We start from the raw sequence: 12,500 nt of genomic DNA on the forward strand, positions 1-12,500 counted from the left end.
TTTGTCTTTGTTTAATTGAAGAAAGTTTTGACACATCCAACTGTTGACCTCATCAATGCATTGGCACAGGGAGTCAATGGGGCTGTAATCGTTAGGCGATAGGGCTAAGTACAGCTGTGTATCGTCTGCATAGCTGTGGTAAGCAATTTGGTTGTTTCTCATTATTTGGCTCATTGGGAGCATATACAGGTTGAACAGGAGTGGCGCAAGAATTGAGCCTTGAGGGACTCCGCATGTCATGGATGTCCACTCAGACTTATGGTCTCCTATACTAACATAATAACCTCTCCCATCTAAGTATGACCTGAACCATTTTAGGACTATCCCAGAAAGCCCCACCCAGTTTTCCAGCCTGTCAAGAAGTATGTTATGATCGACAGTGTCAAATGCAGCACTGAGGTCGAGTAGTACCAGCACTGATAATTTTCCTGAATCAGTATTTAAGCGAATATCGTTTATTATCTTTATGAGCGCTGTCTCTGTGCTGTGATGCGGCCGGAAACCAGATTGAAAATTATCAAAGTATCCATTCGAGCTTAAGAATTTGTTCAGCTGATTGAAGATAACTTTTTCAATGATCTTGCCTATGAAAGGAAGATTTGAGATCGGTCTATAGTTGCTTAATATGGTCTTATCCAGATTGCTCTTTTTCAGGAGGGGCTTGACAACTGCAGTTTTCAGGGAGTTTGGAAAACTCCCAGAGAGAAGTGGGGCATTTACCACTTCTAGAAGATCTGCTTCTAAACTGTTTAACACACTTTTGAAAAAAGATGTGGGAAGTGTGTCAAGAGCGCATGTTGATGTTTTAAGGTGCTGTACGGTTTCTACCAAAATTTTGCCATCAATTTTTTTGAAATCAGACAAAGTTACTACTTTCTCAGGTGGTCTGATCTGTCTGACCCCAGCGGAACTCAAGGATGTGCTGATCACCTTTCTGATATTATTGATTTTGTCAGAGAAGAAAGAAGCAAACTCACTGCACTTGCTGTTTGAGAGCATTTCACTGGGAATCTGGCTTGGGGGGTTTGTCAGTCTCTCTACAGTAGCAAAAAGAGTGCGTGTGTTGTTTAAATTGCAGTTTATAATATTTGAGAAGAAAGTCTGTCTAGCTTTGCCTAGTTCCATATTGAAAGCATGAAGGCTGTCTTTGTAGATGTTATAATGGACTACAAGTTTTGTCTTCCGCCACATGCGCTCTGCTTTTCTGCATTGTCTTTTCATATTTTGCACTGCTGTTGAGTTTCTCCAAGGTGCTTTTTGTCTGCCACTCTTCTTCCTGACTTTCACAGGAGCAATATCATCAATTGCACTTTTAACTTTTGAGTTAAAAGAATCAAGGAGAAAATCAACAGAGTCAGCAGATATGCTTGGTGTTAAGGATATAGCCTTCATAAATAGTACACTAGTGTTCTCATTTAAGCATCTCTTCTTGACAGACTCAGATCTAGCTTCAGTGGCAGGAGAGATCAATATATCAAAGAAAATACAGAAATGATCAGACAGTGCTACATCCTTAATAACAATCGATGAGATGTTTAGACCCTTACTGATAAGTAAATCTAGAGTGTGTCCATGATTGTGTGTGGGTCCATGTACATGCTGAGTCAGATCAAAAGTTTTTAAAACAGTTTTGATTTCTTTTGCCATATTGTTTTCTGCATTATCTATGTGAATGTTCAATTCTCCAGCAATGGCAAAACAGTCAAACTCTGAGGTAATTGTTGATAACAGTTCTGTAAATTCCTCAGCAAAGGCTGGAGAGTATTTTGGAGGCCTGTAAATAATGATGAGTAAAATGCGTGGAGCACCTTTTAATACAATACCCAGATATTCGAAAGACGTGTAGTTCCCAAATGATATTTGCTTACATTGATAGATATCTTTAAAAAGAGCAGCTAGACCCCCACCTCTCTTAACAGCTCTGCAGACACTCATAAAAGTAAAGTTAGGAGGGGATGTTTCATTGAGGATTGTTGCACTGCAGCTGTCTTCTAGCCAGGTTTCATTTAGAAGCATAAAATACAGGTTGTTTGTGGTTATTAAGTCATTGACTAGAAGTGATTTATTTTTAAGTGAGCGGATGTTTAAAATTGCTAACTTAACAGTCTTACTTTTTTTCCCTACACCAATCTTAGTTAGACGTGCAATAGGCACCAGATTAGTTGAGTTTGCTGTACGGCTATTGAAGGCCTTAGACTTTCTATCTTGTAATAGAACAGCAATAGAGAAAGATACAGGCACACTGGGTTCCCGCTTGTTCTGTAAACATTTGAGAAAGTTACTGTTATCAAAACGGGGACCCGACACACATCACTGAGAGCTGGTATCAGTTGTTTTTGGTTCACCTCGAGCAGATGGAGGAGGGTGTGGGCCCTGGCGTTGTGGCAGAGGCCGAAGAGCTCTCACAGAAGGAGGGGGAGGGCGAGCTGGGCCTGCAGGCTTTGGTGGTAGCGGTGCCCGACGTTTTTTGGTTGATATCTGGGGGCTTGCAGCAAAAGAGTGTGATAGTCTGGTTCCAGCATGCACAAGTTCTTCCATTTTCTGTGAGAAGCACAGGAGTGGAGTTGCTGGCGAGAGGGAGAACGTGTCTGGTGAAAGGGGCTGTTGCTCTGGTGTTATAGGAGGCTGTGATATGCTGTCCTGGCTTCCCTGGCTGTTTTCCAGGAAGTCGTCCTTGGGTGCTGAATCTTGGAGCAGTTCTGATGTGTCTGTCTGTGGTGAGCTCTGTGGGCAGGGCTCAGCTGAGATTGTGTCCGTGAGCAGAGGTTGTTGTGGCTCAGTGGTGTTATCATTGTCCTTGTGTGATATGTCAACATCATGAAGTGAAGTCCTGTGGTCATTCATACTGTGTCCAGGTGTGTGTGTGCCGTTCTGATTGAGTGGATTGGCACACACTGCAGAAAGATGATTGAGGGAGAAGTAGATGTTGTCCTTTAACACTCTTGAACCAAGTTTGTTTGGGTGATGGCCATCCCGATGAAATAGTTGTCTCTGACTCCAGAAGAGATTGAAGTTGTCAATGAAGTTTACTCCTTTTATATTGCAGGTTTTTTGCAGCCATGTATTAATCCCAAGCAACCGTGAAAACCTGTTTGTTCCTCTTGCTGGGAGTGGTCCACTGATGAATGTCTGAACTTTCAGTTTTTTAAGTGTTTCAAAAAGTTCATTGAAATCCTTCTTAAGGAGTTCTGACTGCTCTTTATGAATGTCATTCTTCCCCACATGAATGATGAGTCGATTTGCAGTCTTATGTTTCATTAGAATGTTCTGAAGTTCCCTGTTTACATCAGAAGTTGTTGCTTGTGGAAGGCAGCATGTAGTTGTATCCCTGCAGCTAATGTTTCTGATTATGGAGTCTCCCACTATCAGAGTCCTGGTGTCTGCTCGACCTTGAGCGCCAGTTAGCATCAGTGTTAGCTACTGGCTGATACAGTCTGTGTTCGATCACATTCATCACGTTTGGGGATTCCTCATTTACATTCATTAGTACTTCAAATCTGTTCTCAAGATGTATAGGTGTTGGCAGGAGACCAGTGTTTGCAGTCCTTGTCAGAGCTGTATCTGGGGTAGAGGATGCTACTGCGGTAATATGTGAGGCTCGTGACAATCTGATGTCTCGAGTGCCTTTGGGTCTCGCTGCCTGTTTGTGCCATCGATTCGTAAGTCGATCGGCTTGTTTCTCTACCTGTCGAGGAGCACTAGTTTCATGGGACTCACCGGCTATATGCTGAGGGCGTCCATGACGAAGCTCTGTTGTGTGTTCCGTCTGGTTTGGTGGTCCCGTAAATAACTTTGTTTCAAGAACTGCAATCCTTTGTAAAAGTCTGTGGCAGTTAGTGCAGCAAGTAGATTCCAGAAGAGGCATTTTCTCTCTTATCCTTGTAGGCAGTTGTGTTTTCCTTTCCCCGGAATGTAAGCTGGTCGGGTAGAAGAATTCTGCGTTTTTGTAGTAATCCAAACTTTGTCGTTTGAGCACTGTGCTGATTTGCTGAAGTTAAAATTAGGTGATAAAAGGAGCTCAAATTATAAAAGTATAGAAGATAAAATATAAAAGCGATAGAGCAAAGCGCGGAGCAGTGAGCAAGAGCGTCCGAACAGTAGCTGAGCAGGAAGTAGTGTAAACACACAACACAGCTGACACATGTAAACACACAACACAGCTGACACAGGTAACTACACAACACAGCTGACACAGGTAAACACACAACACAGCTGACACAGGTAACTACACAACACAGCTAACTACACAACACAGCTGACACAGGGAACTACACAACACAGCTGACACAGGTAACTACACAACACAGCTGACACAGGTAACTACACAACACAGCTGACAGGTAAACACACAACACAGCTGACACAGGTAAACACACAACACAGCTGACACAGGTAACTACACAACACAGCTGACAGGTAAACACACAACACAGCTGACACAGGTAACCACACAACACAGCTGACACAGGTAAACACACAACACAGCTGACACAGGTAACCACACAACACAGCTGACACAGGTAAACACACAACACAGCTGACACAGGTAAACACACAACACAGCCGACACAGGTAATTACACAACACAGCTGACACAGGTAAACACACAACACAGCTGACACAGGTAACTAAACAACACAGCTGACACAGGTAAACACAACACAGCTGACACAGGTAAACACACAACACAGCTGACACAGGTAAACAAACAACACAGCTGACACAGGTAACTACACAACACAGCTGACACAGGTAAACACACAACACAGCTGACACAGGTAACTACACAACACAGCTGACACAGGTCAACACACAACACAGCTGACACAGGTAAACACAACACAGCTGACACAGGTAACTACACAACACAGCTGACACAGGTAAACAAACAACACAGCTGACACAGGTAACTACACAGCACAGCTGACACAGGTAAACAAACAACACAGCTGACACAGGTAACTACACAGCACAGCCGACACAGGTAAACACACAACACAGCTGACACAGGTAAACACACAACACAGCTGACACAGGTAACTACACAACACAGCTGACACAGGTCAACACACAACACAGCTGACACAGGTCAACACACAACACAGCTGACACAGGTAAACACACAACACAGCTGACACAGGTAAACACACAACACAGCTGACACAGGTAACTACACAACACAGCTGACACAGGTCAACACACAACACAGCTGACACAGGTAAACACACAACACAGCTGACACAGGTAACTACACAACACAGCTGACACAGGTCAACACACAACACAGCTGACACAGGTAAACACACAACACAGCTGACACAGGTAAACACACAACACAGCTGACACAGGTAACTACACAACACAGCTGACACAGGTCAACACACAACACAGCTGACACAGGTCAACACACAACACAGCTGACACAGGTCAACACACAACACAGCTGACACAGGTAAATACACGTGCTAGAAGAGTTTTTGTTTTGTTTGTTTCTGGTCCCGCTTCGGATGCCACGATGCCATCAAGCGGTCTCTCTGGTCGTAATCAGTCCTTCACTGACCAATCAGCGTTCATTAGCAGAATGCTAGCGTGTTATGGGCAACAACAACTCAACCTGTAAGAAATCGAAAGGACATAAATACTCGTTCATTCAACTTTCGACCTATAACCCATGTTGTACTTGCAAAACCTACAATCAAATCTGAGATTTCTCAACGGCAATCGGGTGAAAGAGACAAATTTAGCCGTCTAGCGCCATAGACTCCCATTCATTCTGCACTCATGGGCGATCACCCCCAGTGGAACTCTGGTGGAACTACAACCAATAGGACTTAATAGGGCGTTGGAGTGAACAGGTAGCCTGGAAAAACCCAGACAACTTCCGGCAAATTCAGATTTGCTCGAGAAGTAGTCTGGCAAAGAGCTCATTCAAGCCCATTTCCATGGCCTAGAAATCGCGGCACCAATCAGAAACGTTGAGGCGGTCTTTACACAATGACGATCTCGATTGGTTTTAGGTCTATCCAATTGCGCCCAAAAGGCATTTGAGCGACGTCCGTTCAACTTTTAAATGCATTATTATATTCAAATTGCAAACACATGAGGACAGTCTCCATGAAAGACCCAGTGGCAGATGAACGTGCTGCTACATTTCTCTCCGAAACGGTAGGAAATTAAATTTTAACTGTGATAAGATGATTGACAGGGCAGTTTACGTGACAGGATGCACGCGACAGATCCGTCCGATAAAGATGATGAAGTAGTAACTTATGTCCCAAAGCTTGCCTACTTTTTTGCTACACATTCAAAAGTAAAAACCTTTTCTTCACAAAAAGACTACATACTTTTATGGCGTAGTGTAACTTAGGCAAATTGGGACGCAGCATACGGCTTTACACGATGACGATCGCTCTGATTGGTTTTAGGTCTATCCAACTGCGCCCAGAGGCATTTGAGCGACGTCCGTTGGTGACGCCCCATTGGAAATTATTTGTCTATGGAGCTTTGCCAGACCATAACTCAGTTACTACTGAGAATGGTCTGGTTTTAACCAGGCTAGTGAACAGGCTTTCCATGGACGGGTTTTGGTTAAACTATGGTTGAGTGTAATGGCAGAGTTTGTCCAGCAGGGGTCGCTGTTAGTGCAGATCTGTGAATGCTTTAGGACTGGTTTGATGAACTGTGTGTGTGTTCAGTTCTTCAAGTATGTGTTTCCTGACGGTGTGGACACAGTGATCGTGAAGGTGAACTCGCAGAAGAACTTCCCCTGCTCCGTCATGTCCATACAGGACATCCTGGTGAGACACACACACACACACACACACACACACACACACACACACACACACACACACACACACACACACAGGTGTCAGAGTTTGTGCTCATATCTGTGTGTGTCTCTCTCTCTCTCTCTTGGTCTGTCTAGTGTCCGGTTTATGATCTGGATAATAATGTGGCGTTTATTGGAATGTATCAGACTATGACCACCAGAGCTGCCATCACAGTGCAGGTAACACACACACACACACACACACACACACACACTCACACTAACACACACACACACGCTAGAGTTCTTACGAGATCAAGAAAATATGATCATATAACACCAATTTTATCATCACTGCATTGGTTACCTATAAAGTTCCGTATTAATTACAAGGTATTGCTACTGACTTATAAAGCCCTAAACGGCTTAGCTCCAGTCTATTTAACGGATCTTCTATCGCCCTATAATCCATCGCGCTCTTTAAGATCACTAAATTCAAGGCTTTTGGTCATACCTAGGATATCCAGAACCACCAAAGGAGGGAGAGCATTTTCACATTTGGCTCCAAAACTCTGGAATAGTCTTCCTGATACTGTTCGTTGCTCAGACTCGCTCTCCCAGTTTAAAACTAGATTAAAGTCGCATCTCTTCAGCCAGGCATTCATATAATCCCACAGTTCAAACTACAATCCGGCCTCTAGCTCATAAATGCCAGAGGAGAACTGGCCCCCGACTGAGCCTGGGTTCTCCCAAGTTTTTTTTTCTCCATTAGGTCACCTGATGGAGTTTTAGGACACCATTAGGTCACCTGATGGAGTTTTTCGGTTCCTTGCCACTGTTGCCTTTGGCTTGCTCAGTTGGGGATATTTTGGGGATATTTAATTTAATTTTATCAATCAATAAATTCCTCTTGAAACAAACTTTGTTGTATTATTTTAATTTAATACTGTGAAGCTGCTTTGATAAAATCTGTATTGTGAAAAGCGCTATACAAATATACTTGACTTGACTTGACACACACACACACACTCTATCTCTCTCTCTGTGTGTGCAGAGGAAGGATTTCCCCAGCAACAGCTTCTATGTGGTGGTGGTGGTGAAGACTGAGGATGAGGCGTGTGGAGGACCGCTGCGGTTCTACCCGCTCTTACCCGGTCAGTGCTGTTACCCGTTACACTGCAGCGGCCAATCAGTGCCCTCGCTTTACTGACGGTGTGTGTGTGTGTGTGTGTGTGTGTGTGTGTCCTCAGACGAGCTGCTGGACCCCGGGAACCGCAGTAAGACTCTGGATGTGATCGTTACTCCTGCCATTAACTGTGAGCTGCACACTACACGTTCGTTCAGTCGTTCATTTGTTCGTTTGTTCGTCCGTTCATTGATTGGCTCTGTGTTCTCCAGCCGAGGTGTATGTGATGGGGATGCTCTTCTGTCTGGGGATCTTCCTGTCCTTCTACCTGCTCACGTTCCTGGTGGCCTGTGTGGAGAACAAGAGGTGCGACACACGAGAGTCTGTGGTCAAGCACAACACAACAGTGTTGATTCAGTTCAGTTCAAGACAACAGTGTTGATTCAGTTCAGTTCAAGACATCAGTGTTGATTCAGTTCAGTTCAAGACAACAGTGTTGATTCAGTTCAGTTCAAGACAACAGTGTTGATTCAGTTCAAGACAACAGTGTTGATTCAGTTCAGTTCAAGACAACAGTGTTGATTCAGTTCAGTTCAAGACAACAGTGTTGATTCAGTTCAAGACACCAGTGTTGATTCAGTTCTGTTCAAGACAACAGTGTTGATTCAGTTCAGTTCAAGACAACAGTGTTGATTCAGTTCAGTTCAAGACACCAGTGTTGATTCAGTTCTGTTCAAGACAACAGTGTTGATTCAGTTCGGTTCAAGACAACAGTGTTGATTCAGTTCGGTTCAAGACAACAGTGTTGATTCAGTTCGGTTCACGACAACAGAGTTGATTCAGTTCTGCTCAAGACAACAGTGTTGATTCAGTTCTGTTCACGACAACAGTGTTGATTCAGTTCTGTTCACGACAACAGTGTTGATTCAGTTCTGTTCACGACAACAGTGTTGACTCAGTTCAGTTCAAGGCAACAGTGTTGATTCGGTTCGGTTCAAGACAACAGTGTTGATTCGGTTCGGTTCAAGACAGCAGTGTTGATTCGGTTCGGTTCAAGACAACAGTGTTGATTCGGTTCGGTTCAGGACAACAGTGTTGATTCAGTTCGGTTCAAGACAACAGTGTTGATTCAGTTCAAGACACCAGTGTTGATTCAGTTCGGTTCCAGACACCAGTGTTGATTCAGTTCAGTTCAAGACAACAGTGTTGATTCAGTTCAAGACAACAGTGTTGATTCAGTTCGGTTCCAGACACCAGTGTTGATTCAGTTCAGTTCAAGACAACAGTTTTGATTCAGTTCAGGACAACAGTGTTGACTCAGTTCAGTTCAAGACAGCAGTGTTGATTCGGTTCGGTTCAAGACAACAGTGTTGATTCGGTTCGGTTCAGGACAACAGTGTTGATTCGGTTCGGTTCAAGACAGCAGTGTTGATTCGGTTCGGTTCAAGACAGCAGTGTTGATTCGGTTCGGTTCAAGACAACAGTGTTGATTCAGTTCGGTTCAAGACAACAGTGTTGATTCAGTTCAAGGCAACAGTGTTGATTCAGTTCAAGGCAACAGTGTTGACTCATTTCAGTTCAAGGCAACAATGTTGACTCAGTTCAGTTCAAGACAACAGTGTAGATTCAGTTCAAGGCAACGGTGTTGATTCAGTTCAGTTCAAGACAACAGTGTTGATTCAGTTCAGTTCAAGACAACCGTGTTGATTCAGTTCAGTTCAAGGCAACAGTGTTCACTCAGTTCAGTTCAAGGCAACAGTGTTGACTCAGTTCAGTTCAAGGCAACAGTGTTGACTCAGTTCAGTTCAAGGCAACAGTGTTGATTCAGTTCAGTTCAAGGCAACAGTGTTGACTCAGTTCAGTTCAAGGCAAAAATGTTGACTCAGTTCAGTTCAGTAACTGAGTCGATGTTCCATTCGTCATCACATGTCAGCCAATCACACTCTGTCTCCCTCAGGATGAACAGGAAGAGGGAGGGGCTTCTGAACCCTGACGCATCACCTGCAGAGACAGGTAACTGATCACCTGTATGAGTTAGTTGGTATTGATTGATTGATCGAGATTAAAGTCTTTAATGAGGCACTTTATTGACATGTTTGTTCTTTTATTCTCTTTTCTGCATATTTGTATACGTTTAGCATCTCTCTTGGGTAAGATCTGTGTATGTGTGTGTGTGTGTGTGTGTGTGTGTGTGTGCGTCTCACTAACACACAAGACTAACTCTCCTCAGAAGTCAAGAGGAACTAATGTTCCTGGCGTTAGTGTAGTTCTGGACATGATCCTGCAGGAGTCAATCTGCTGAGTGATCTCGAGATCAGTGATGAAGCAGAGTGTGTGAGAGATCAGTGATGAAGCAGTGTGTGTGAGAGATCAGTGATGAAGCAGAGTGTGTGAGAGATCAGTGATGAAGCAGAGTGTGTGAGAGATCAGTGATGAAGCAGTGTGTGTGAGAGATCAGTGATGAAGCAGTGTGTGTGAGAGATCAGTGATGAAGCAGTGTGTGTGAGAGATCAGTGATGAAGCAGAGTGTGTGAGAGATCAGTGATGAAGCAGTGTGTGTGAGAGATCAGTGATGAAGCAGAGTGTGTGAGAGATCAGTGATGAAGCAGTGTGTGTGAGAGATCAGTGATGAAGCAGTGTGTGTGAGAGATCAGTGATGAAGCAGTGTGTGTGAGAGATCAGTGATGAAGCAGTGTGTGTGAGAGATCAGTGATGAAGCAGTGTGTGTGAGAGATCAGTGATGAAGCAGTGTGTGTGAGAGATCAGTGATGAAGCAGAGTGTGTGAGAGATCAGTGATGAAGCAGTGTGTGTGAGAGATCAGTGATGAAGCAGAGTGTGTGAGAGATCAGTGATGAAGCAGTGTGTGTGAGAGATCAGTGATGAAGCAGTGTGTGTGAGAGATCAGTGATGAAGCAGTGTGTGTGAGAGATCAGTGATGAAGCAGTGTGTGTGAGAGATCAGTGATGAAGCAGTGTGTGTGAGAGATCAGTGATGAAGCAGTGTGTGTGAGAGATCAGTGATGAAGCAGTGTGTGTGAGCGATCAGTGTGTGAGAGATCAGTGATGAAGCAGTGTGTGTGAGAGATCAGTGATGAAGCAGTGTGTGTGAGAGATCAGTGATGAAGCAGTGTGTGTGAGAGATCAGTGATGAAGCAGTGTGTGTGAGAGATCAGTGTGTGAGAGATCAGTGATGAAGCAGTGTGTGTGAGAGATCAGTGTGTGAGAGATCAGTGATGAAGCAGTGTGTGTGAGAGATCAGTGATGAAGCAGTGTGTGTGAGATATCAGTGAGGGTCCACTCGTGAGTCTGACGTCACGCGTCGCTGCTTCTGGGTCCAAACAAAACAACAAATGCTGATAATCTACAGAAATATTCATCTCTCCAGATGCAGTCCTTCATAAATCATCCATATGTGTGTCGGGACGCTGTAGCCTAGGGGCCCTATCTTGCACCCAGCGCAATTGACTTTGTACACCGACGCATGTATCATTCCTATTTTGCACCCGCGCAAAGCGGACTTTTCCCTCCTCAGACGCACGGCGGTAAGTTAGGAAATACACTTGCGCTCCCGGGGGCGGTTCAGCGCAAAGAGGAGGCGTGTTCCGGCGCAAACGTTCCTACATGCTATTTTGCAGGTTTAGAAAACAAATGCGCCACTAACCAGGAAAAAATAGTTTAAAGTCAGTGGCGCGTTGCGCATGTTATTCATATGCTATTTTAAGGGCGCATGCTTGGCCATAATCAATGTAGTGTGTGCACAACGCGCACTTTGATTCTCTCATCTACACAGAAGCAGCAGTTTTCATTTTTGCAAATCATACATTATTACGATAGATAGATAGATAGATAGATAGATAGATAGATAGATAGATAGATAGACAGACAATTTATTATAAAAGCATACATCTAGCTTACACATTTACCCAAATTATCATACGCCTGTTTAACCGAAGTTAATTTGGGTGGGTTTCTCCATCCCCAATGTCCCTGATGAGAACGTCGGTCTCCTCGGCTGTGAACCGCTCCTGGCGCGCGTCTGGCAAATCCGCCGTTATAATAGGAATCCGCTTTAGAACAAGCGCGCCTGCTCTTAAAGGTGATGTGAGATGTCGCTCTGATTGGTTTATTTCACGTTACGCCCAAACCACACCTATGAATAATGAAGCTACTTCAGAACAACCCCTTTTAGATTTGCGCCGGGCGCAAGAGTCATTTATCCCGCCGGGAAAATAGCAACAGCGCCGAGACCCGCCCACAAAGTTACTTGCGCTTTGCGCTTGACACTTGCGTTTCAGATCGTTAAAATAGGGCCCTCAATCTGCCCCTTCAAACAGAGTGTTCAAATCAGGCTAGGAAATATGCCTTTTATTTATAAATTATAACAAATTTTGATCTAAAAAACATACTAACATTATAAGGGCACCCCAGGAAACATTATAAAATAATAAAATAATCCATTCTAGGGCACCTTTAAAATAGGGCCCTATATGTGTAATGTGAATAATCATAAAGCGCTGTGGGACCCAGAAGCAGCACTGCTTACATCATGACTCAACAAGCGGATGAAGATGAGCTGTGTGAGTGTGTGACGTCACTCCTGCA

General features: G+C 44.0%; 1 protein-coding gene across 5 annotated transcripts in view; it reads left to right on the forward strand.

Moving 5' to 3' along the window:
• The window catches only part of sidt2 (SID1 transmembrane family, member 2), a 43,034-nt gene that overhangs the window by 14,383 nt on the left and 16,151 nt on the right, over positions 1–12,500 (forward strand). For 3 of the 5 annotated variants that reach the window (XM_082179983.1, XM_082179985.1, XM_082179987.1), the window contains 7 exons: positions 6,696–6,797; positions 6,929–7,012; positions 7,827–7,926; positions 8,023–8,088; positions 8,171–8,264; positions 9,856–9,911; positions 10,037–10,048. In XM_082179983.1, coding sequence (XP_082036109.1) covers positions 6,696–6,797; positions 6,929–7,012; positions 7,827–7,926; positions 8,023–8,088; positions 8,171–8,264; positions 9,856–9,911; positions 10,037–10,048 — 514 coding nt within the window. The remainder of the gene's footprint in view (positions 1–6,695; positions 6,798–6,928; positions 7,013–7,826; positions 7,927–8,022; positions 8,089–8,170; positions 8,265–9,855; positions 9,912–10,036; positions 10,049–12,500) is intronic. The other 2 variants (XM_082179984.1, XM_082179986.1) reach the window with 1 other exon arrangement.

Source organism: Leuciscus leuciscus (assembly GCF_965113295.1).
Source record: "Leuciscus leuciscus genome assembly, chromosome: 9".
NCBI classification, from domain to species: domain Eukaryota; kingdom Metazoa; phylum Chordata; class Actinopteri; order Cypriniformes; family Leuciscidae; genus Leuciscus; species Leuciscus leuciscus.